Below are 26,914 nucleotides of genomic sequence, written 5' to 3'. Positions count from 1 at the left end.
TGAAATCCTCTGCACACTTTGCTAATCAACAGAACAGAACTACGTACCTCTCTGCATCAGAGAGAGATTTACAGAGAGCTTCATGTAATGGCAAGCCATTTCCAAAAGTGTTGCAAGGAGTTGTCTTGTCAGTTACGGGGAGTCAAAACTGACTTATAGGGACTCTATATGTCAGTGATGGCAAACCTTTTAGAGTTGCCCAAACTGCAACCCAAAACCTACTTATTTATCGCCGGGTGCCAGGTGGACTGTGGCCCACTGGATGGGCGTGGCTGTGGGGTCATGACAGATTGGGTGGGTATGGCCAAGGTGGGCGTGATCACCTCAATGTTGCTTGTGGGGAGGGATGCCTGTGGGGGCCAGGCAGGGTTGGAGGAGATCCAGGGGGTCTCTGGCAGGTGGGGCAGTGGGCAGGAGGCTCGTCCTGCAGGGTGAGGTGAGGCAAGGCAAGGCAAGGCAAGGCAGGGCAGGGGTGTCACTGTCACAGGACAAGGTGAGGCAGGGGCCAGGGCTGCTGCTGCCTGACACCAGCGTCCCCTGCACACAGAGGCCAGCGAGCGCATGGGTGCTGGGATGCATCCAGCCATGTGGGACCTCAGCGAGTTAATGGGGGCTGGTTGAAGAGGGATGGTTGCCATCTCCGGGGCATGGCGCGCATGCCCACAGAGAGGGCTCTGAGTGCCGCCTCTGGCACACGTGCCATAGGTTCGCCACCACTGCTATATGTTGTTATACTGCTATAACAACAAAAAGAGCAATAAAATTGCTATATATGTGATAGATAGACAGACACATTTGGAAAGCCTCACCTGAAGACAAAATGGTAGCTTGAAGAAGACACAAGGAAATCTGCATATCTCATAATTCTAATCCTCAACATTCCGCTATTGTCAGTCAATATTTGCTACCTAAGACAACTGTCTTGCATTCTCCAACGGTAAGCTAATACACAATGTTTGCAAATATGTTTGTGGCAAAGCTGAACATAAAAATAGAAAGCAAGTTAATTTCTTAAGAATGTTAAGAAAAACAGTGATGGTGATGTTTGCCTCTTTCAATATATTAATAATCTTTGGGTGGAATCAAAAGAGAAAACTGTAAGATGGGGATTAATTGCACAAATATGTTTCTTATACTTTTAAGTGTGTAATTAATTGAAAAATATTAGTGCATCCACTGCATTTTCAAGTGTATAATGGAATTATAAATGATTGCATTAATTAATGATTAGTTGATGTGAACTACATGTAAAATATAGATTAGCATTGTATATTAAGGATGCATTATCCACTTGACACCACAAAATTTTGGGCTCCCAAACATTTTTTAGAATTTCACCATCAGCATGTTCTCAGAAACTGAATGTAGCTTTCAAAGAAAAACAAACTTGCTTTAGAGTCGCTTGGTCCTGAGTTTCAGAGAACAGTGACCAGAAGGAGTATAATCTACCTTAATATAAAACTAAATAAATTAAAGCAATAAGTGCTCCCTGTTTCCAACTCTGATTCCTGATAAAAATATAATCCTTGACATAGTGAAAGGCCCTAAACTGCACAGATTTTTTCATGCTCACTTCAACATATTCTCTATTTCAGTTTTAAAAATTAACCAACATACAAAACTAGTGTAAGGACATTATCAGTTATCATTATTTATTCATGTCTTTAGCTATATGAAGTTAAATTTGGCTATAATGCCAATTGTTTTCTTACTTGTTCAATTCAAAATTGCTTCATATGAAATGAAAAATACCCATTATTAGAGGTAATCCTCAGCTTATGACCACAATTGAAACTAGAACTTCTGTTGCTAAGTAATGCAGTCATTAAGTAAATCACTCCTGATTTTATTATCTTTTTTGCAATGGTGAATCACCACAGTTTTTAAGCAAATTACATAGTTAAGCAAAATTGTCTTCCCCATTGGCTTAGAATAATTGTTAACAAAGATGATAAGTCAAGGACACAGAATAAATTATATCTTTTATTGACATCAGTAAAAGTGAGATTTCAAGTCTGGTCCCAAATGTTTACAAAACAAATCAGAAATAAGATTTCAATTCTTTTCCAAATGGCTGGCTACCTGCCCAGTTAGGCAGCTTTACCAACAGATTATAATTGTCTTTTATATTGCCTTATATGGAAGCAGCATATTCAGCACCAATGAGTAACACAAAGATTTGGGAGAGGGAGGTTGAAGAAAATTCACCAATTCAAGATGGGTTATCTACACAAGACGCCTATGGCTTCACAGATGAAAGTGCTGCCTCAAGGGTAATTTAATGTGGATTCTGGGTAACATTGCTCTTTGCACCTCTGTGGGAAGTTCAAAGGCTGGTAAATAAATACATAAAGAAAACAAACAAACGCAGTAATTGCCACAGAACACAACTGGTGGAATAAATTGCAGGAACCCAGCTGCTGAAAAACATCCTTGTAGTTACACCCTGCCTAACACCCACTTGACAGCTAACATGCTAGGAGCAGAAACACTCAAGAGCAGAAGCCTGGGGTAAAAAAATAAGAGAAGTGCATCTGTCTTCATCAGCAGCCTTTCCTGACTTCCTTGTGTGAGAACCATCAGGGGAAGCCTGAGAAAAAAGTGCTACTCAACCCCAGGAACTTGAGTAGAATCAAGCCTTTGAACTTCTTTAGATTTTTTAAAAATGAAAATGTCACCTTGGATTTACTTTTACAAGAAACCCAAGGAAATGTCATGTGTCCATAACTAGCCCAGAAGTTACTTAATGCTGAAGGATGTTGTGATTAACAACACAAGCTTGACTCTTTCATATTTGCATACAAGGTTGAACATAAAGGGTAGAGTTTGAGTTCCAGCACTTGACTTCTTTATAGTCCTTGGGGGATACCCATCCTTGGAAAAAGTCCCATCTTAAGATCTTATCCAGGATATTGAGGGAAGTTAGCCCCCCCAGAAGGAAATATTAAAAAGGGAAAGCATATTTTTCACCAAAAGGATTTTTTGAAAAGCAGAAACCAAACCTGGCCCCAAATTTCTTTGCCCCAAGCAAGAGCTAGCCTCATATAAATGCAGATTTAAGACCATTAGGAAGGTTGGAGCCAGGAAGCTCAAGAAGACAAAGAAACTCTTAAGAGTCAATAGCCCAGCCCCAGGAAAGCAGGAGATGACTTTTGGGACATAATACGACTAAACCACAGATACTAAGGCCTAGAAAAGCACTCAGATTCAGTTCAAAGTTCATGCCATAGGAACAGGAAACTATTCCAAACAAAAGGCTAGAGGGGGGTATAAAAACCTACTACCCCATGTGCTCAGCTCTTCTCTCCTCTGCTCTTTCCTGAAGAACCATCTTTCTGCAATAAACTGTAACCTTCTTCCCAAAGCAGTCACCATGTTTGCTTATTTATTCCCCGCTTGGATGAACCAGGATGAAGACTTTACTTCTAACAATTTGGCACCCCGAGATGGGACTCCAAGCTAACCTCTCCAATGGACTGAGACTGGTAAGCCCCATCTTGCCGGCAGCAGACCCCCTTGTGTCTGTGGATCGGTTTCCCAGGCCTTGCCCATGTGGAGCTAGGGTAGTAAAGGGAGTTTTGAGAGTTTGAGCTCAAGGGCTGCTTTGGAAAGAAGGTGAAGGTGAGTACCTCTAAATTTTAAGTTTAAAGCCCAGGGGAACAAAGAAAATGTATGTATTTATGTTTGTGTGAGTGAGAAGATTTTTTTTTCCCAATCACAGTTGGATTTTGCTGCTTCTGGTCTTTCTTAGTCGCAGAAAGGATCTGTTTAATTGGCAGAACCTGGAAAACATGGGGGTTAGGTCAGAGTATAGGACCTTTTGTTAAGGAAAAGGGAGAGGCTGTTTGAAAATGGAATGGAATGAGTGAATGAGAGAATTGGATTTGGGCAACCAGCTGGTAAGGCCCTGTAAGCAAAGCCCACCTATATGAGGGGCCCATACTCAAGTGCACAAAGCATAGGTCCTCAACAGACTTCTATGTCTGTAAAACTGATAGGCAGTGTGTGAATGGAGGCAGGGTACCTGTGCGCAGGTCCTCCTCGGACAATATATTTTTGAGGTCCGCAAAACCAAGGGGGTCCCTAAACTGGAAGAGCCACTTACTCCCTGTAGGGACCGGAGTCCTTCCTGGGCAATTTTTTAGTGCCCAAAAACTGAGGTGGGGCGGCAGGTTTGTTGTTGCTAAGAGCGGCTGAGAAGTGCTGCTAAGGAGAAAAACCCGACTGAGCCAATTGAACCCCACATCGGAAGGAGAACATGGGTAGCTGCAGTTTGAGGGTGGAAATTAGGACACCAATTGGAGATTTGCTCGAAGCATGGGACGAGAGGCAGGTGCCTGTCCTGGATGGCATGAAAAAGAAACGAGCAAGAAAAATTTGTAATGAGTGGGCTTTGCTGAAGGATGAAACTAGGAACCAATTTGGCTAAATAAAGGTACTTAAAAGGGAAAATAAGATAGTGATTCTCTTTCTTTCTCTCTCTCTCTTTCTCTCTATGCAACCACGTGGCATGTTTAAAATGTGTGCCTTCCCTAATTTGAGCTATCTGAAATTTATGGTGGGAATGACTAGAATGTGTAGAACTAACGCTTCTGTTTCTCTCTCTGTTTTCCTTGTCTTTGTGTATATGTTTGTCAAAGTCTTTGTGTGTGAGGTAAATGTGACTGCTAACTGTTTCAAATCCAAAGAGAAAAGAATTTTAAAATTCTGCTAGAAAATTTGCTTAAAATAAACCACAAAAAGGAAATACCGTACCTCACTCTGTCTGGCCAACAAACAGAGTGAAGAAAAATGTTTGTTTGTTTGTTCTCCTCTTTCTCTCTGTTTACTCTTAAGAACAGCCCAAAGTTAGCAGGAGGGAATGTTTTAAGTTCATCTGCTAGAAAGATTTCACTCTTGCATTTAATAACATATAATAAAGTTGGAAGGGACCTTGGAGGTCATCTAGTCCAACCCCCTGCTCAGGCAGGAAACTCTATACGAACTTTATCAAATGCCTTACTGAAATCCAAAAAAATTATATCCACAGCATTCCTCTAGTCCACTAATTTTGTAACTGGGCGAAAGAATGCAATAAGATGTGTCTAGCATGATCTGTTTTTAACAAACCCATTTTGACTTTTAGTAATGACTTTGTTTGCCTCTAGATGCTCGCTGATTATCTTTTCTGGGATCTTCCCAGGTATTGAGGTCAGGCTGATAGGTCTGTTGTTTCCTAGATCTATTCTTTTTTCTTTTTTGAAGAGGGGAACTACATCAGCTCTTTTCCAGTCCTTTGGTAATTCCCCAGTGCTCCAGGATCTTTGAAAAATATAGTTCAGTGGTTCTGAGATCACATCTGATTTATTTCAGCTAGAGATTATGGGAGCTGTAGTCCAACATATCTGAAGAATACAGATTGAGAAAAAAAAACCTTACCTACATCAATTTTTTTAAAAAAGCAACCATCACCATCATGCCATAAGGTTAGATTCAGATAAATAAGGACTTCCTATAGTTTTACCTTCTCACTGTGAGAAGAACCTCATGGGGCTGTGCCTCCCAGTCTGTGGGATAGAGATCTCAGGAGATTTAAGGTGGTAGGTGGAGAAAGCAGGTGTAAAAAACAATTTTTGCACTGTCTTTCTTTGTGTTATAGTATATTACTAAGATAATCTTTACACAACATATGTATACGATAAATTCCTTATGTTCTAGAATCTCCAATATAATCCTAACAATAGTTCTATATTAGAACAATACTAATTGTCTTCAGAGTGTGAAAGAGTGATTTATTTAAAGCTATTGAGTGACTTCATGATTGAAGTGAGAGATGAACTGAGCATATCTCATATCATGCTCAGCTCATTCTCAATCATGCTGTTATCATCTCTCATCTTAGGGTTAAACCAAACTATTCATCTTATTTTTTTTTAAATCAAGATATTAGAAAATGCTAGACAGAAAATGCTAAGAAAAACCCCAGGGACACTACTGAGATAGTAGTATCACGCTCAAAGGACAAATATGCACTTCTGTGCATGCCAATTTATTGCACAGAGAAATTATGCATCATAATTATGAAATGGCTTATAAATCTATAAAATGAGGCATCTAATAACTGTACAAATTATAGGGATGGATTTTGATTTAATAGTGCTTCTGAACCTTATCCCTTAGCTCCTGAAAATTTGATGAGGAGCACAAGAATTTTGTCATTTCTCCTCTATTCATATAACTGAATGTCTAGTAAAAATGTGATTTTAGGAAATAGAAATTTCATTTTTATTCTTTATAATTCCTTTATTGCAATCATTATCATTATTCTTAAATAGGTTTTGCAGCTACAGTTATTTTTTTTTTTCTAAATTTTAGTTGCAATCCAATTAGAAGTGCTAAAGCAGCAAATTATATGATGCAGAAGAAAAGCTGATATACAAATTTGTGGAACATCCATGATACATTTCCAATTTATATACTATATATACTCCCTACTGGATGCTTTTCTTGTTGATGTGAATTTTATTTTCTCATCAGATAGAAGTAAGAAGTAGAGTTCCTCAAGAATTTGTGTTGGTATAGATGATTTTTAATGTTTGTGAATTATCTTCATCTGGGGTAAGCAGAGAATTGGCAGATAACACTATACTATTTAAAGAGGTCTAGAAGTATCCCTTGATGGTTAACCAAATAGCAAATGCAGCCAAAATCAGTTAAATATTGTCCTTCCCACCCCCAAGACCCCAAACCTAATTTGGCATATACAGTGATGGGTTCTGAGCAGCTTATAATTAACTGGAAAAAGATCTTTAGATCACAGTGGGTAGCACAGTGGAGATGCTAAGTACATGCCACATTGTGGAAAAGGTAGACCATGCTAGGGGTCATTAAGGTTAAAATATAAAATGCTAATAATATAAGGAAAGTACTGTATATACTTCAGAGTATAATTAACCTTGGGAATGCATTACTATAAGATATGGTGATGGCCATTAACTTGGTTGCACTTAAGATTTAATATATAAATTCATGAAGGACAGGTCTAGCAAGATATAATAATTTTGAGATTAGGGTTACCTCCCGTTGAGAGAAGCTGCAAAGAACCAGTGGCTGAAGAGACAAATGTCTCTTCTCCTACTTATGGGCACCATGAGAGAAAAAATGCTGACTGGCCATGCCTGAACGTGAGGCTGACTTATGAACTATTAAAAATAAAAAGGTGCTCTTGCCCAAATTTCAACTGTAATGTTTGGGATTAAGAATTTATCTTGCAAAGATTGCCTTTTTCTCAGCTTCCCAGCATATGGCTTTGTTCTTCAGATCACTCAGATCATTAAAAGAAACATTGCCCTCTAATCATGAAAAAATGCATTAAACTTCAAGAAAGTTCACCTTGACTAAATATAGCTTAGCATTTGGAAAGATTACATCATCATTTTAGCCATTTTTGCTTCCAATCCTGTATCAAAGAAATGGGACCACTTTTTTTTTTAAAGTGAGTAAGAATATATACTTTCAAGGAAGATCAAGTCTATAGCAAGTCAGATAAAACACTACCATCAAAAGACTACAATTTCCCAACAGACATGCTAACAGTATTCTAACCGTATGGACTTAATTATATAAGGTTAAACTGTCAGAATAAGTATTCTAAAAAAAGTTCAAAATCAAGATACCAGAATGCCAAGAAACCATAGATCACCAATTAAACTTCTGGATTAGCATTCAAGTCCTCAGCAAAGGTGCTTTTTATTCAAATTAATCTGAGATGGGAAGCAAATTATTTCACAGCTAAAAGAAAAATGCTGTAATCATCTTCGGTGTGGCAAGTGTTTTATTTATTTTACATTATTCTACAATGGGACAGACACTGTGATGGGGTAAGGAGATATAAAGCTCTTGTAATCTAAAATCTTAATGAGTCAGACCTTGAAAGGGTATCCGAATGGATCTGGAGAGCATTGAATCTCGCTTATACAAGCACTTAAGAAAACTTATATAGCTCAAGAAAGGATATTTTTGGAAAAACAAGATTAATTATGGCAAAAATAAGTTTCTTAACCCAACTAAATCATACTACTTAAATTCTGGAGAATTTGAAAATTGTACATCTCTGAAGATATTATGCTTGGTGCTAAAGAGATGTTATCAAACTTTCGATCTGGATTTTTCACTCCATGGACTGGTGGCTATAATCAGGGTTGTTGTTGTTTTTTTAAAGTGTGCTTAATACAGTGGTTTTCCTCTAAAAAGTACAGCTATTCTCCCCGAATGACCTTTTCCTTCCTATTGGCTGCAAAACAGATCCAATGCAAATACACCAGACAACAAAAGTCAGGGAGAAGGGAGGGGGAAAAGCCTGCCCATTAAAAGATCACCATGTGATCAAAATTCAGATGCTTGGAACTGGTTCATATTTATGACGGTTGTGATGTCCCAGGGTCATGTGATCAACTTTTGCAACCCTCTGACAAGCAAAGTCAATGGGGAAACCAGATTCACTTAACAACCGGGTAACCAACTTAACAACTGCAGTGATTCACTTAACAACTGTGGCAAGGAAGGTTGTAAAACGGCAAAATTCACTTAAATGTTTCACTTAGCAACATAACTTTTGGAGTCAATTGTAGTTGTAAGTCGAGGACTACCTGTATAAACAAACACCTAAATCTAAATATGACTTGCTTTGGGGTAAATCTGATACAGGAGATACAAAAGATACAAAAGGGTTTATTTTCTTCCCTTCCCCCACAGCACCTAAAGCTCTTAACTTCCATATATTGAGCGGTGGCTGCCAGATAGCAGCACTTAGCAATACTGGATGTCCATCCTCCAGCTGAAATCCAAAAGTAGGTTTTAAGACTCAATCTTCCTGAGGTGGAGACAAGGTGTTTCAGGAAGAGAGGATTCTGCTGCAAACCTGTTCTCCCCATTCACCCACCCTTCATTTCTCCGTTCAAAAAAGGGGGCTCCATTAGAGATGCTGTCTTTTCTTCAACATATCCTGACTGAATAGACCCGGGTGTATAAACACACACACACACACACACACACACACACACACACAGGGTGGGAGGGGAAGAGAGGAGAATGAGATCAGGCAGCCCATCAGCATAGAAGAACACAAATCCTAAACTACCAGACTCCCTGCGCGCCACCTGTACCCCCTCCCATCCTTCCTGCCACCCCCACTCCCGGACCCCCAGGCACTTCCACCCACTCCTCCCAGCCAGCCTGCGTCCGCTATCCCGGACTCTTTTGCCCCACATCGCTTCCCTAATCATTTCGTGGGGGTAAAGGAGAAAACACCGATCAAAAGCAAGAAAGCAAAACAGCCGCTTATCCTTCGCCAACAGCCGGAGCATCTGACATAAAGGCGAGGGGAAGGGGAGGAGACGAGAGTCTCCCGCCCAGAGGCACAGATCCTGCATCCTCCGAAGGGGACGGTGAGATGGATGGAAGGGAAAAGAGGGATAAAGGAAGGAAGGAAGGAAGGAGCGCGACAGAGCCCAGTTCCTACATAGCAACACCGAAGAGGAGTGGGCAGCTGCAATGAAGGTGCTGGTGGTGGTGATGGGGGGTGGGTGGGAGGAAATGAATGCCTTACCTCGCCAGCAGACCAGACAGGCAGCGCCAGCTAGTAGCTGCTGGAACTCGTCCGGTGAGGCTTCCGCCCTCCCTGCGTGCCTGTCGCTCCTCCCGACAAGCCCAGCGTCCAGCGTCTGTCTGTATCTCCGTCTCAGGTCGTGCAGCCGCCGCTGCTGCTGTTGCTGCTGCTGCTGCTGGGCCTGACACCCCTTTCACGTGATGCAGCCACATGACCCAACATGTTATTTCCCCCCCCCCCCCCATAATTCCGGCTCTGTCCCCTCCCCCCTCTCCTCTTCTGCAGCAGGCGAAGAAGGGAGCTACCGAGCCGTACGTAGCCAGACGCCCGTGCCCTTCCCAGGCCAGCCAGCGGCTCAGACCAGAAACACCAAGGCAGGCGAGGGCTTCTGCATGCCCGTACAGAGTGCCGTTTTCCTGCCTCGGCCTTTGCCAAGAAACGGTTCCTGGAGGGGGCTTGGGGTGGGGTGGGTGGTTGGCGGGCTAGAGAGTGGCTGTATGCCCGGCTCATCGGGTTCGGCCTTCCAGGCCTGTGCCTGGCACAACGTTTCAGAATTTTGTTTTTAAAATGTAAGAAGGCCGTTTCATTGCTTTATGACGAATCGGTGCATTGAAGAGTAACCCTTTAAAAACGATGCGATTCAGCCTTATTTATTATCTTAACACCTAAGATCCCAGATAATGTGTTTTGCATTATGTTTTTAGGCTATTTGGTGGCAGCCTGTTTTTTTTTTCCCCAGAAGCAGAAAAAGTAAATTTAATACGCTCCCGAACCCATTCATGTCCTCCAGAATTCATCATGGGTGGTGGAAAACAAAGCTGTATTGTACAGTAGATCTGGAACTAGTCTATGCAATTATTCTATTCCATATCTGTCCGGTTTTTCTGTAGGTGGACTATATATTTGGGGCAATTTATTTTTCAGGGCAGTGTGGGAGGCTAAGTAAGACCTTGTTGCTTTTAGTCAGTCAATCAGATGAAGTCCAATGAAAGTAATAATCATTCTGAGTGCCATCCTGAAGGAAATGTAGGATATATATGTTTTTTTAATTGTTTATTCAATTTATGCAGTTTATACAGCCTCCTCTTGCCAGACAACTCTAGCTAGCTAACAAGGATTAAAAACATTAAATGCAAAGAAAACTGATCAAATGATAAAGCACAATGAAATAAAATGTACTATGTTGTGAGCCAGATACGCAACTCATATAATTTACAGTTGGGCCAGCATCTAGAACCAGGTATTTGGAGCCATGTTGATACCAGCAGGGTGAGGATTAACCATTCCCATTTCTATCCTCCTGAGCCAATCCAAAATACCAGGATCAGTTCAGAAGAATATCAGAATCACTGAGAGATCAAGAATGCTTAGTTGAATGTGCTACAACCATCCCAGACCATACAGACAGAAGTCATCCACAAGTATAATCAATGCCACCTCAGTACTATGACCAGGATTGAAACCCAACTGTCTGTTTCCATTAGAGCTTCCTTTAACTGCCCCTTGACCATCTTCTCTATAATCCTCTCGAAAAAGATTGGAGATTGTTTGGAAATTATCCAGTGCTGTTGAGTAAATCAGTGCTTCACAGGAGGCATATTGGATCTAATAAACTGGTGGCCACATCGGTACCAGACTTGTCCTCCAGACTTAAAGACTCAAACTGTTTTCCAGGCAGTCCCAGACAGTGCTTCAATTTACCTCAAAAAGATATGAAACTCGGGTTCAGCTCAAACTGAATTCAGATGACCCATATCTATCAATTATATCTAAAATAATTGTCACAACAGCCTGCAGATGTTCCTCTGACTATTCTGTAACAGGGACAGGTCACTTTGAACACAGCTGCTGGCCAGCACTCTGCAGATTTACTCTACTGCTCTTAATGCTGCAATTTGGTCCTTAACATAGACTTAAGTATTTCCTTCTCTGTCTCCAGCAGTACCCCAGGCATCTTTTCTGTTGCTTTGTTTTCAAAAATTCTGAAAATCAGAGAATCCCCTGAAATCAATGAACAGGAAGAGGCCACACAAACTCAGTCTGATGGAAAGCCAATGTCATCTTCTCATTTCAAGTGACAACTAAAGCCTCAGTCAAATTGGGGTAACACAGTTTCACGGAATTCCCCAAGGTCCTTATGAGTATCAGGCACTTTGGATGGTCCCAATCAGTAATGATCTGACCATGATAGAGGACAATTATTAACATTTCCCAAGTTCAGTCCATATCATATAGTGCTTCAAGATAAAACACACCTAAGGTGTGACTCTCGTAAAGTATTGGGTTTTTGATGGCTAGGGTAAGAGCTTCATGGCCATGAACTCCTGAGCCTCTTCAGACTCTGTACCTGGAGATCAAAGATTAAAATACCCCAGTAGCATGATCCTGGGAAATTCTATCTATAACCTTGCCATAAGATGAATGGGGGTAAGTACAACAACAGCAATTCCATCTGTTCCCTAGAACAGTGATGGCGAACCTTTTAGAGACTGAGTGCCCAAACTGCAACCCAAAACCCACTTATGCATCGTCGAGTGCCGGGTGGGTGTGGCCCACTGGTTGGGTGTGGCCAATTGGGTGGGTGTGGCTGTGGTGGTAATGGCAGTCTGGCTGTGGTGGTAATGGCAATCAATTCCAACTTTGCAAGATCTTTTTTTTTCCCCCCACAAGAAGTTGAAATTGACTGAACTTCTTTTTTTCCCCACACGATGGAGGAGGCCCAAAGTGAAAAGGTTTTATAAAACCCAGCTGAAGGCCTAGGACTGGGGCGACAGCGCGTGCCCACAGAGAGGGCTCTAAGTGCCACCTCTGGCACCCGTGCCATAGGTTCACCACCACTGCCCTAGAACTTAGCTTCACAAAAAGTCACATATAGTAATATAGATGGATGGATGAGGAGATAGAGAGAGAGGCACCCTTACCACATTCAGACATATCCCATAACATCACCCATACCAGTCTAGGAGACAAAACAATGCCATTTCATGAACCTGGATGCTCTGAGTAGGATGTTGTAATAGTTATCTTCATTGACAGGAAAAAATATTAAAAGTTCAGAAACAAAAAATAAACACAGTTTTAAAGAACTGCATCAGGAATACACTTACCTTTTATTTAGGAATAAATGTACAGTTCCTCTGGATGTTTGGTTTTTTTAAGCAATCATTTCTCTGAAGGAAAGATGTTTTTAAAAATCTCTGGACTGTGCATGTCCATCTTTGATAAAATTATTCATTGGTTGTTTAAACTCATTGAAAAGGAAGATTTTTTCCCCCTTACAAACAGGCAAAGGAGAATTATGTTTTTCTTTGTTCCTTTGGTTCCAGAAGCATAGAAACTACCTTTTTGTAATGAAGATTGGAAATTGTGGGGGTTTATCCAGAAGGGCTATGAATAAATTCCCTCCCCTCTCAGAAATACTTCTCATTATTTATTAGGAGTGTTTGTGGAAGAATTAGCTATACCTGTCTAGTGTTCACCTGGGAGAATAAAGGGGTAGGACCCATGTAAGAAGGAGCCATTCTGGGACCAAATGAAGAAATGGAGTAATTTTGGATCCACCCAACGCCAATCTGATTCCACCTCCAGAATTCTACAGTGAAAAAATGAAATGAAGAAATTGCTAAAAATAACAGAGATCTTCAATTCTTATTCGTCTCTTCCTCAAGGCAAGGAAATTGTATTCTTAAGACATCATTTTTTAAATAAAAAAATTGCTTTAATTATTTATTTGAAAGAAGAACAGATGTTTCCCCATCTTCTTTTGGTTTTTTCTGTGAGAAAAAAATAGTTTGTAATTATGCATGTTTTATGCTCTTATGGATCTTTCAGATATTCTAAAGATTGTTTTTATTTTAAATATTTTAAATAAAGTATGTATTTAATTAAAAGTTACATCAACATATATATCACCAGTATGCTGCTCTTTTACTCTTTTTTATCTATTTTTCCACAAGATATTGATAGCCTGAATTGCAAAATTGGCTTGAGTAGAGATAAGAGGGCATTAAAGAAATGTACCTGATATTGGCTAGTAAAAAAGCAACAACTTGGAGATATTCCATCAAAGATATCACTATCAATCATCTCTAAATAGCCTTATGTCCTGGATTTGGAATGTGTTATAACTATATTGGATTGAGCTGCAAACTAGTTAGGTACTTCATGTTGAAATTGCCCAGAATGCATTTTCTGCTAGTTGGCTACTATGCTATCTTCATTCTTCATAGCTTCTTGGCATTCCACCACCATGGATTCCACAACCTTTTCTCCTTCCTTGTCTATACTATTCCAGTTGATGGATAGTCTTCCTGAGACGAACCAAGTTCTTGGAGGAAACTTATGGTCTAAAAATTTCTGTATTTGTTCATTTGTGAAAAACTTTGAATCTATCAGTCTTAGGAGGGCCTACACAAATCATAAGAGAAGTAGCCTGAATGGTGATGGCAAACAACTTTATTGGTGGCCAGAAACTCACATGGATGTATAAACAAAGTCACCAATTGAGCTTGACTCAGAGAAAACTTTACCTTTAAATGTTATTACACCAGGTTTGAAACACACAGGGTTCAAACAAACCTTAAATAAGTGAAATGCGCATATATGTCTTAAAAACTAATTTTCTACACAAAACAGCTGTAATATAAATGAAATCTTTATTTCATTACTGTACAATGTAAGTACTTTCCAATTAAGTTAATTGATTCTAACTTTTGAGGAAAAGGCAAAAGTGAAACATTTTATAGATGTAACACACGTTATCAACACTTTTAGTCAAACTTTTGTGTTGAAACATTTTTGCCTTCAAAGCTACAGAATATGGCTATCACTTTCATTCCTTCCCAATTTTTCCTATCTTTTCTGTGGCAATGGCAGAGCAACAAATGCATTCATTGTTGAACTTTTTTGCATAGGTGAATTATCTCCTGTTGATACACATTTATATAATTTAAATTTGAGATTAATATTTGCTACAGTACAGAGGCAAGAAGTTTTCATAAATGCAAGTGATTTTAATTTTAATGATAGGTGCTGGAACCCAATCAAGATGTGCAAATGGAATTGGGGACAGGGAGATGGAGAAATTCAGAGGAGAAAAAAACCCAATGGAATAAAACCTGAATTTTGGTGATAGCAAAGTAGCTATTGCTCATTCAGAAATCATGGGGAAAATACCATACAACAATATGACCTATCATATGGCTAGCTCTGTTTTAAACAATTCTCCTATAATAAGTAAGGAGTCTCTTTTCATACTAAATTATTTGTCTTCCAAATTATATTGTGCCAGGCATTTTGAAAACAAAATTTATCAAAGTTAAGAAAAGACAAATGCTAACAGCTTGATCAACTATCAGAGCTAGAAACATGGGCATTACATTACATTACATTACATAGACATTGCCATTCATTCGAAAGCAACTATTAACCTGAGTTTTAAAAGAATGAATGTGTGACTCACAGATATTCAACAACTCTTTTAATAAATTGGGTAAGAGCTTTTCTTCCTGGTATGTTCCGTGACAAGACTGAAGCTAAAAGATGTCTAGAAGTAGGTCTTACATCAGATGTAAAAGATTAGATATAAAGCAAAAAGGGATCAAATATCAGAAAAAGAGTTTTCTTTTTCTCTAGGAGTTAAATTCATTTTTCTTCCAACCATGGTAAGAAGTGAAAGCAAAAATGACAAAAAGTATTGTAAAGAAAAATTATAGGAAGGAGAGCAAATAGCAATGTGATTCATTAAGCAGAGCAATGAACTTGAATCTATTTCAAATATCTTGTCACCAATAAGCTGCTAGTTACATGCAGTGCAGAATCTGATTCCCAGCCATAAAATGGGGACGCTTGTGACTAAGTTATTATTCTAAAACTTGAAGATTATAAAGCATATTAAAGTGGCTCATGCATTATAATTATGAACTGTAATCGATCACCATGACAGTCAGTTGATTGTGTTCTTTTTAAATTAAAAGGAAATCTTTGGGCACAGTGGAAGAATTTAAAAAATGTATTTTTAAGCTTACAGAAGCGGCTTAAAATGTTCTGTTTTTTAGATTTCAGAAATTAGCTATATAGTGGTCAGTGTAATCATGTGATTTACTAAAAAATGATTAAGCACAGATGATATTATGTACACAGCATAATTCTAAAAAGGAATCAATAGTTTCTAGAGTCCAAGTTTTTCTCTCTTCAAATGGTATAGCAGAATTTAACAAATTTTTTAGGTAGCAAATTCCAATATAAAATGCAGTGAGGGCCAAATATATATATATATTTAAAAATGCTTATGTGAAAAGAAGCTGTGTGAAATTTAGTGATTCTGTATATCTGTATGTACAGACTTAACTTTGGACACCCCCTGACCCCCAACATATGTGCCAGGTGCTATGCTACTGATCACCACAGGAAAATGTTTATCCTCTCTAAAAGAAACCAAATGATCTCAACCAGGGTCTTTTTGTGCAACAATATGTAGGCTTCTAGTAAGGTAGCACACTTAAACTAGAGACCTTTTTATCTTTTATAGCTACATGTTCCATTAGTCCATTGTTTGTTCTAATCATATAAATATGAGTTATTCATAAAATTCAGCTGTAATCAACACATCATGAATGTGTAAAGCAAGGTAAAATGAACTACATTATGGTTTAACTGCTATGTCTAAATTCAGCATTCAACAAAACTTTCATTGTTATTTTTCAGTATTTCTGACCAATTAATATATTTAAAGGTAACAAATCAAGCACTTGGTGGAGAAGACAAAGGAGTATAATTATCTTCCATAAACTATTTCAGAATATTTAGAATGAAATGAATAAGCTAGCAATGGTTTATGTTTTTTGTAATAAAATGCACTAGAGAATTTTATATAAACTAATGTTATACTGGTGATAAGTTCAGATAAAAAACAGATTATTAGGATGGAAATAAATAAATAGGAAGTCTCAGGATTTGCTTCCAGGTATGGAACCATATGCAAACTGCTGTGTTTTGCAGGCATGTAGACAGTTCATATTTGGGAATTTTGCTTTTTTTCAAAGTGCTACTCCAAATTATGACCTTAAAATCACATCATAAACCATAATTTGTGGTCTCAAGCTTAAGAGAGACATAGTTGATCTGTTTTGTATCAAGCCATGTTTGTAAATTTTGATTTGATTATCAAACCTTTAGCTCAAGTGCTATCAGCTATATATGATCTAACATGAAATACCCCTTGGGCACAAAGCCAGCTGGATGACCTTGGGCCAGTCATTTCTCTCAGCCTTAGGAAGGAAGCAATGGCAAAACACTTCTGAAAAAGCTAGCCAAGAAACTTGCAGGAACTTGTCCAGGCAGTCTCTGAGACATGACTGTATAGAAAAAAAAATCACATTAATAATCACAATTTGTTTACAAGTTCTGAAAAGGCTCTGCTATGGAGGAGTTGCAAGTGAGTCTTACACTGCAGATTGTGAATGTTTCTCTTACTGCAGGTTAAGTTAGGTTGGGTTGGGGTGAAAAAAAAGTGCCTCAGTTGAAGCTACTCAACCAACCAGCATGGCTGAGGAAGGACTTTCACTTAGGTTTCCCATATCTTTTTTTTCTTCTGTTCAATTGTTTCCAGTTCTTGAAGACTGCCGGACATATAACAGAGAAAAGGGTAACATAGGGAAACAAAGGCTTAAGAGTTTTGTATAATGTACATGTAATATAGTATACACAACCTTTTGAACATCCTGACATTTATTAACAACAAACTATGATGTGACATTATAACTCTTTGACAAGTATTTTTTAAATCTTTGCTACAAATATTATTTGGTTATTATGGGCCATGAACACTTTTAAATATTAGTCAATTTTAACATCTGTCTAGAATTACATATTTTCAAGTACTTTTATTTCAATTTAACACTTTTGCATGTCACAAATATTTCACCTTTGGGACTGAAAGAGAAAACAGTATGCTTAATAAATTAGTACATTAACATCTGTATAAGCATAAAATCTAAATATTTCATCCAGTCTATATATCAACATACGTTTGGAAAATTACTTAAAACTTTTAAAAGGCTACATAAAATACCCTAGTAGTTCCCAACAATTTACATAAGAGTTAAAGCTAGTTTTTCTATGAATGTATGCTCTCACTAGAGAAAATGGGAGAGCAATTTCTGTAAATTCTTTGGGCAACTCTTAGCCCAGTTCCAAACCAATAGCCACTTATTTATATTATCTCCAATCCAAGCATATGGAAATTTATTTAGAAGTATCATTCCATGAATAATAAAATAACATTGATGTACAGAATAAATGTGCATAGGACAGTCCTGCATGTCTGAACAGTCATGCATTGATGAATGTTTTAAAATTAGTTGTTTTTATTCAAGACGGTTCATAGTAATGATATAAAATGTTGAACAGGAAATTGTTAAAATTTTACTATTTAAAGTTTTACTTTATAAAGTTTTACTATTTAGTTAAAACTTAAAAATAAAGTTCAGCTCAAAATGATATCCTAGTTGCCATCCTGGAATCAGCTTCCCCTGGAGGTTTGAGTTGCTCCCACCCTGTTGGCATCCCAACAAGCTTTTAAAATATTTTGTTCTCCAGGCCTTGGACTGAATGATGTGTGGCCCATTGGCTATGTTTATATAGTTAAGGGTTGTTGTTCAGATTTGCCATATTGTTGTCTTCATCTTTATTGTGTTATTTACTTTGTCCTGTTTGGTAAGAGCCAATTGAAATGGGGCAGTGCCTAAATTGAATAAACTGAATTGAACTGGGTCCTACACGTTAATTCAGGAATAATTCTCACTGAACCTAGTGAAATATACTACTGTGAATTAAAAATGACTAGGCTATGAAGCAATTCTATTCAGCACCATGTAGTCTGCACATTATGCATGTTCAGGTAGTCCTCACATTACAATCGTTTGTTTAGGGATCGTTCAAAGTTACAGTGGCAGTGGAAGTAGTGACTTATAACCATTTTTCACACTGACCATTGCAGCATCCCCTTGGTCACATGATCAAAATTCAGATGCTTGGCAACTGATTAATCTTTATGACGGTTGCAGTGTCCTGGGGTCAGGTGATCACATTTTTTGACCTTCTGACCTGCAAAATCAATGGGGAAGCTAGATTCACTTAACAGCCTTGTTACTAACTTAGCAACCGCAATGATTCACTTAACAGTTGTGGCAAGAAAGGCTGCAAAATGAGACACAAATCACTTAACTGTCTCGTTTAGAACTGAAATTTTGGGCTCAATTGTGCTTGCAAGTCAAGGATTGCCTGTATGCTTTTTCAAGAGTACTCAAATGACAAAATGTAATAGTCTTCTTTGGAAATATAAAAAAACAACTCCTTCATATTCTATTAAAAACATACATACTGTATTTTAAGGTGGCTTTCCCTATGGGAATATTACAGAGAACAACTGAATATCAATATTAACGTTGCACCCACCTCTGCAAAGAACATCCTAAGAATCTCCAATCCTATAAATTTGCAGTGGCTTAATGAACTATTAGCATAATTGCATTTTTAAGACAGGATGAAATTGAAAATAATAAAAGAGAATTCTTGACATGTAGGTAACTCACTTCTCTTAGTGACTTCAATCTGCCTTAAATTGATTCACAGAAAAATTTACAGGCTCTCAGTTAGATATGTATCCAAATCCAGCCTCGCTTTTTATTTCTGTGTAATAGGAAAAGAGTTCTGGTCCATTAATTCTCCCACTCTCTCTTGCAAGAAGTTAACCATTTCAGCCAACACAAAGACATGTGTTTCATCTAAGTCTTGTATGATGAACTTCTTTCCCAGAGCATTTGATTCATCCAGGTACAGCAGGAACTGCTTCATAGCTGGGTCACTGTGGGGACAAGGATAAAATTATGGTAATCTCACATAACACTTCAATGAATTAAGCTGCAGTAGTTACAGTGCAAATGCCAATATAATACAATAAAACCATATTTATGAAATGCATTGAATGCCATAAAGCAACCAAGCAGAAATTCATAAAACATGATGAGATTGAAAAATGAAAACTATTATGAAAACATCCTAATATATTAAGGAGATAGAGTATTTTCAAGATTTTCCCAAATATCCAATCCTGACCAAACACCCAAAGTTATACCGTGTGCAACTTAGCAACCTTCAGTTGGGAGGATATTTCATAGACAGCTACCATGTTTCAAAAGACATCTGCTAGGCTTTAAGTAGATGAAAACTCAGGTGTTCATACAACAAAATGCATTGAAGTAGCATTGTTAAGATTCCTAAAAACCAAAACTGTTAAGGCTATAAACGTTAAATTTAATCAGTGATGGAAAGAGACTGGCAGCAACTGTGAATTTAGTAAAATAGACACAACATATTCTGGTTATCTTACTTTAGTCCAGGAGTGTCAAACTCGCAGCATCACGTGACATATCGTGACTTTTTTGCCATTGCCGGCAATGGGGTGGACGCGGTTTCGCTATGATGCATCCGGCCCGTGGGCCGGCTGTTTGACACCCCTGCGTTAGTCCATACATTTTGCAGTCACTGCAATTTCTAATATTTTTCAAGGTTAGCTTTGCATATAACCTAACATTCTATCCAGGAAGTATTTAAGCCATGAATAATTGCAACAAAGTCCTGTCATCAAGTTAAATCTAAAATACAAGGTCAGAAAAGATTGCTCCTCCTCATGGATATATTCCAGCAGGAGAATACAAGCCAAGGAATACTGCCAACTTCAGAAGTGACATTTTGAGAGGAATGCAATCTTATCCAAGAAAGGCTAAACCATTAAACCATAATCAACTAGAATGAGTATATCCAACCTATTTGAATTGAGTACAAACTGTTGGGATTATGTTCAAACCAGATGTTTCATCCAACCAGATAATAGCCTGTGGTTTTCAATATGTCCTCAAGGTCATATATACAAGCATCAAGGTTATAATGCTGATTTTTTTTAATTGAAAAGTTTTACAAAAAATTACAAAATATATCCCAAACTCATCCCCCCTCCCCCCCACCCCCACTTCCCAGAACTGAATACAGGGTAATAAATATAATAATCATAATCTAGCTAACATTAACCAACTATATAGATAAACAAATATAATGCATTTTAACTCTCTTTTACATAAAATTTCCACTATACTAAATTATTAATAATAATAGTAATAATAACAATAATATTATAAAATTTATTCATAAAATAAATGGAACTTTTTAGTCCCATATTTATTCTGAATATAATCTATCCATTTTCTACAAACCAAAATGTATCTTTCTTGTGAATAATCCTTCAAATAAGCAGAAATCTTAGCCATTTCTGCTAAGTTTGACACTTTAAGTGTCCATTCTTCTATAGTAGGCAAACTTTCCTTCTTCCAATATTACCCTACCAGCAGCCTTGCTGCTGTTATTAAATTCAACTTCAAATTTATTTATTTATTTATGAGACTTATATACCGCTTTAAGTGCAAGCACTCTCTAAGTGGTGTACACCAGTAAGCAATGTATATATATATTTACATTGCCCCCAACAATCTGGGTCCTCATTTTACCTACCTCGGAAGGATGGAAGGCTGAGTCAACCTTGAGCCGGTGAGATTTGAACCGCTGACCTGCTGAACACAGTCAGCTAAAGTGGCCTGCAGTACTGCACTCTTTTAAAAATATTCTGAACGTTCCACCAAATTTTAATCCAAAAAGCTTTTATATTTCTACAAGTCCACCAAATATGAAAATAAGTTGCATCCAAACTACCACATCTCCAACATTTGGCCTGTAAGTTAGGATACATACAAGGCAACTTTTGGGGATCCAAATGCCACTTATAAAACATTTTATAAAAATTTTCTCTCAAACTTTGAGCTTGAGTAAATTTTACATTTCTAACCCAGATTATCTCCCATGTGTCCAATAGAATCGGCTCTTAAATATTTTGTGCCCGTTTTACCATACAATCTTTAACTAGTTCCGTTTCAGAATCCAATTCTATTAAGACATTATAAATTCTCTTTATATGAGCTCGAGTTTGATCTTTAATCTGTTTTATCAAATTCACATCCTCTAAAGTAATACCAATCTTTTGATCTAAACTCCACCAACTAACAATTGATTATATTGAAACCAAGAGTGTACAATATTTTCTTGCTTCAACTCAGCTAGAGATTTTAATTGCCAGTCCTTCCCTTCCAAACTAAGTAGCTCCTTATAAGAAATCCTATCCAAATTCACTCCTCTAGATACCCCCTCTGTAACGTGTCCGGGAATCCCCCAAATTGGAATTTTATAATTTAACCTATAATAATACTTCTTCCAGACAGGTAATAAAGCATTTCTTAAAATATGAGATTTAAAAACCTGATCTACTTTCTTATTATAAATTAAGTAGGCATGCCATCCATATAATAAATCCCACCCCTCAAGAAGAAGTATATTTTTATTTGTTCAATTAAGCCAGTCACTAATCAGAGTTAAAGCCACTGCATCATAATACAATTTTAAATTAGGCGCCTTAAGTCCTCCTCTTTCCCGTGCATCTTATATAATCTTAAACTTAACTCTTGGTTTTTTCCCTGCCCAAATAAACTTATTAATACCCTTCTGCCATTCCTCCAAGTTGGCATCTTTTTTCAAAATAGGTATCATTTGGAACAAAAAAAGAAATTTTGGAAGAACATTCATTTTAACCGCTGAAATTCTCCCCAACAAAGATAATTGTAATTTTTTCCAATCATTTAAATCCTTTTGCACTTTTACCCATAATGTCTCATAATTATCTTTGTACAACTTAACATTAGAAGCTGTAATATATACTCCCAGATATTTAACCTTTTTCACTATTTCAAAATCTGTTAATTTAGCTAAGATGTCCTTTTCCTTCATAGACATATTTTTCGGTAATATTTTAGTCTTATTGTTATTAACCTTAAAACCTGAAATTTTCCCATACTGGGTTATAATTTCCATCAAATCCCTTACCGAATCAGTCGGTTGAGATAATGTCACAACCAAATCATCAGCAAAAGCTCTCAACCTGTAATCATTTTGTTTTATTTTTATTCCCTTTATTGTAGTTGATTCACGAATTTTAATTAGTAAAATCTCCATTGTTAAAACAAATAACAATGGGGATAATGGACATGCTTGTCTAGTACCATTTTCAATTTTAAATGCTTCTATTAATCCTCCATTAATTATAATTTGTGCCGATTGTTGTGCCTTAAGAGCATATAAAAATTTATCTCCAAAATTCATTTTCTCTACAACTTTCAATAAAAATTGCCAATTTAACTGATCAAAAGCTTTTTCAGCATCCAAAAATATCAAAGCTGCAGGAATTTGATTATTCTTATCCAAATACTCAATTAGGTTAACAATTTGTCTTACATTATATTTCATATACTGTATCTTCCAGTTATAAATCCAGATTGATCACTATGGATCAATTGCTTCAAAACTTGCATTAATCTATTTGCCAGTGTTTTTGAAAAAATCTTATAATCTGTAATGATTTTTTAGTTCAGTCTCTGAATCACAATTTCCAACAGTTTCATGTAAAACAGGTAGTCCTCAGTAATTGGGATTATAATTTCTATTACTAAGTGAGGCAGTTATAAAGCATGAAGTCATGCTTTGCAATGGCAATCCCCATTGTCATCATTAAGAGGTTTTGTGAATCACTAAGTGAGGATGTTCAAGCAAAGTCAGTGGAGAAACCAGCAGCTAGTTGCAACTCCCAGCTTGCAAACAAGCTAGCAGTCTGTGTTGCTGCTGCCAGGTGGGGAAGGGAACATAAGAGTGCCAGTGCAGCAGGACTTGATGTAATTGCTGCAGGGTGCACAAGAAGTTGGTGTTGTGCAAGCAGGGCAGTGTGGGGTTGCCTGCTCCTGGCTGCAGGAGAATTACCAGAGTGACTTGCCATCTTCTGTACTGGCTTTCCCTACTGGCTTCCAATTTGCTTGTGGGAAGCCAGAGGGAAAGTCACAAATAGTAATCATGTGATTGCAGAATGCTGCAACTATTGTAAATGAAAGTTAGTACTGGAATTGACAGAACTGATGTCAGACTATAAGTATCACTCATTCAACACCATCATAACTTTGAATGGTTGCTGAGCAAGGGGTTAGGACTTGCAGATTCCACTGGCTATAAACCAAGGAGAAATATCAACAGGTATTATCATCTGGATTCTACCCTTCAGGAACAGCTTGAATTTAATATTAGGATCCCAATCCTTGCAAAGCAACAGATGATTATGAAATGGGGCTATGTATGCAAGAAGAATCCAAGGGCTATGTTCCAATTGTCCCTTTCATAGCACAATTCATTCACTATGGCAATTTCGTCAGTTGCAGTTCTGAAACTAGGCCAAAATATTGCATTAGAAATGATGAACTCGTGTTATTTATTCAATCATAGGATTGTGTTGTGACAGTCACCCACATAATCACAGATTTTATATAATCAAAAAGGCAATTAAATTTAGAAATAGATGGTCAAATATATAAAGTTTTCAATATAAGATCAGTTCAGAATAGATACTTTTCCCAATAACATTTCTCAATCTGGAAGAGATTCTGAGGAAGGAGAAGTAAATCTACCAAACCATTTTTCTTTCTTTCTTCGAAGTGTTAAGGCAGCGACACCCTTAACAAGGCTCACATGGTTGTTTTGAAAGCTGTCCATTTTTGTCTCTGGCTGTATGTGCATGCGTATCCACTTTTCTTACGGTCCCCAAAGAAGTGCTATTTGTACATGCATAAACAAACAGCTGCTATAATACTTCAACTTTGGTCACCTAATGAGAAGGAAGGACTCACTGGAGAGGAGCCTAATGCTGGGAAAGATTGAGGGCAATAGAAGAAGGGGACGACAGAGAACGAGGTGGCTGGATGGAATCACTGAAACAGTAGGTGTGAGCTTAAATGGACTTTAGAAGATGGTAGAGGACAGGAAGGCCTGGACATTGTCCATGGGGTCGTGATGGGTCAGACATAACTTCGCAGCTAACAACAACAAATAGTACTTCAAAGAAAAGTGCATTGTTTGTGCTAATGTATTTTGTGAAATCTTTTTTGAGTTCTTTTTGCAATCACTGGCCTAAGAAATATATTCATTTTGTGTCACAGCCACATAGTAACATAAACTGCTAGAAATTCTCTGAATATATCTACTATTGTACTGTATACATGTCTATCTGTAGTAGAGTAAAAGGCTGGCTGCCCAAATCTTTGAGCCAAAAGAACTTCCTTTCCTTTGAAACTGAGATGTTTGCTGGAATCTTACAGCAGCTGGTTGTGAGAAAGGAAGTAAAGGAATATAAACCTCTCATCCAAGTTGTGGAGTGAAATTTTCCAATATGCATGAAAAAAACAAACCTAGATTTAGGTATCTAGGATGTATAGTAGATAACTAGCTAGAATTGCATTTGGCATTGATTTTATTTAATTGAGCTGAAAACAATTGCCTGCTTCTGGTTTCTTTCAAAGCTTTCTTTTCCCTCTGAATTTAACTTCCATTTTAGTTGCCTCATTATTTTTATGCACACACTGCTTTTTCTGAAGGTGAATACCTTTTTAAAAAATCTAGTACCTATCCAATTTTTTTCTGTTTTGTTTTTGCTGCTGTATATTCTTAATGAATCCTAAACAGGATTAAAACGTTTAGATGACCATTAGATGCAGCAAAGAGTTGCATAAAACCTTATCTGGATTGCTGTAGTTTGGATTTGGCATTTTTAGAACCATATCATCATGGTTCTAATCTGGTAATATGCTCACAAAATTAATATTAAACTGTATTTGCATTGTTCAGAAGAAAGTATTAGCAGAAGATAGTAATTGCTGTCTCAGACCACTGTGTGCTAAGTGAATTCTTTAAAATCTGGAATTTAAATAAGTAACACCTTTAGGAATTAGTTAAGGGCAATATTGACAAGCTACTTAAGCCAGTTAAATTTTATTTTAAGTGTAATAAGAAAATGAAGCTGTTGGCAGAATAATCCCCATCCTTATCATATGAATTAGGCATACCAAATATTCAGTTTACAGGTTACATGAATAATATACCATATCACATTTCAGTAACATTGTGTTCTTTTAAAATAAGAGTATGCTATTTTTGCTATTTCACTTGCTGATTACAACCACAACTCTGTTTTTTGTAGCCATGTCACAACATAAACATTTCTTGCTCATGTTATCAAATTTCTTACAAGCTTGGAGTAGCACTTGCATTGCCAATATATTTTTGCTTACCATTCTATAAGTATTCCTTTCAAAACATTCACCATCTTCTTCACAATGTCAGATTCCTAAAACATCAAATGGAAAAACTATTTGTAGAAAATGATACAATCTTAAACTGAACAAAATCAATACAAACATCCTGATGGTTAAGCTTCTATTCTAACCAGCTCAATTGAGCAAAAGTTAAGCTGAATTCAGGTTTACTGATTTTCAAGTAAATGAGATTAAGCCTGTATAGTTAATTAACATTACATACTATAATTCTGAATGCACTTCAATATTTTAATATGCTGATTTTTTTAAAAAAAGGAAAACAAAATCCCTATCAATAACATGTATTACTTCTATCTTGAATCTGACATATTTATATCTAGTTTATTATACTACCTGTTTAGAACTAGATCCACTTTCATTCAAAAGTCACTTTATGTTTTGTGAAGATTATTGATCTGGGTTCAACAATTTCAATCACCCTAGATGGCAATGAAAATATAGAGAAAACTCTATCATGTACTCGAAATTTTTGCAGCCCAGATTTGGTAGCCCTAATCCTACATTGGAGAAGCCTATTCAGGCTAATGAAGGGAAGAAACCGTATGGTTTACCAAAGCATCTGGCAGCCCTACTATCTGTATCTTCCAGGCAGGTTGCAAATGCACTTCCCATCACCCTCGGCCAGACTGATAGGATTTATTGTGCAACTACCCTGGATAAAACTAAGCTGAAAGAGAGTAGTTGCAACTATTTACGCTGCCCGGGATTCGCAAAATCTGACAGCTACATTGTCCTGCAGAAAGGCAACCCCTTAATGCCAGAGATACGAGGGTAAACGAGGGAGAAGTTGAGGGAAAAAGAGAAAGACCTTCCAAGAAAAAAAACAACCCACAACCCACAACCCACTCAGTTCAAGATAACAAAACAAAACACGGAGTTGTGCTTCACCGGTCCAGCAACGTTGCCCTGGCGACGAACACACCAGGTTACTCCTGATTCCCACCCGACCGGAAGAAGTGGGAGCAGAAAGAGCGCCGACTCGAATGTAAGGTCCACAACTGCGCAGGCGCCTTTCTCCTAT

General features: G+C 37.5%; 2 protein-coding genes and 1 long non-coding RNA gene across 7 annotated transcripts in view; 1 reads left to right on the top strand and 2 right to left on the bottom strand.

The window, feature by feature from the left end:
• TULP4 (TUB like protein 4) overlaps window positions 1-9,783 on the bottom strand; it is an 86,384-nt gene extending 76,601 nt beyond the window's left edge. The window contains exon 1 of the mRNA XM_039358253.1: window positions 9,587-9,783. The gene's annotated coding sequence lies outside the window, so the exon portion shown is untranslated. The remainder of the gene's footprint in view (window positions 1-9,586) is intronic.
• Window positions 9,277-10,218, top strand: LOC120314795. Its single transcript, XR_005558530.1, has 2 exons — window positions 9,277-9,537; window positions 9,872-10,218. It is a non-coding gene; the product is annotated as an uncharacterized LOC120314795 (long non-coding RNA).
• A 3,805-nt stretch (window positions 10,219-14,023) lies between these two features.
• On the bottom strand, window positions 14,024-26,883 carry GTF2H5 (general transcription factor IIH subunit 5). Of its 5 annotated transcripts, XR_005558531.1 has the most exons (4): window positions 26,782-26,883; window positions 25,849-25,904; window positions 19,180-19,451; window positions 14,024-17,205 (listed from the first exon to the last, which is right to left on the bottom strand). XR_005558531.1 is itself a non-coding variant. In XM_039358288.1 (3 exons), exons 2-3 carry the CDS (start codon window positions 25,881-25,883, stop codon window positions 19,271-19,273), a joined length of 216 nt encoding a protein of 71 aa, XP_039214222.1. In that variant the 5' UTR covers window positions 25,884-25,904; window positions 26,782-26,883; the 3' UTR covers window positions 18,845-19,270. The 5 variants fall into 5 exon arrangements, 4 of the variants coding, with proteins under 4 accessions (XP_039214222.1, XP_039214223.1, XP_039214224.1 ...); XM_039358288.1 differs by lacking the exon at window positions 14,024-17,205 and having other exon boundaries at window positions 18,845-19,451; XM_039358289.1 differs by lacking the exon at window positions 14,024-17,205 and having other exon boundaries at window positions 18,845-19,451; window positions 26,740-26,877.
• Between the last annotated feature and the right edge of the window lie 31 nt (window positions 26,884-26,914).

Source organism: Crotalus tigris, unplaced genomic scaffold (assembly GCF_016545835.1).
Source record: "Crotalus tigris isolate CLP2741 ecotype Arizona unplaced genomic scaffold, ASM1654583v1 scf7180000019007.31208882:3723066, whole genome shotgun sequence".
Lineage (NCBI taxonomy): Eukaryota > Metazoa > Chordata > Lepidosauria > Squamata > Viperidae > Crotalus > Crotalus tigris.
Note: the sequence above shows the minus strand (reverse complement) of the source record. Positions and strands in the feature narration are given on the sequence as shown.

Coding starts and splice junctions, on each gene's coding strand:
- GTF2H5 (XM_039358288.1), bottom strand. CDS start 25,883: ATGGTGAATGTTTTGAAAGGAATACTTATAGAATG. Junction 19,452..25,848: donor AAAGGAATACTTATAGAATG/GTAAGCAAAAAT, acceptor TTGTCCCCACAG/TGACCCAGCTATGAAGCAGT.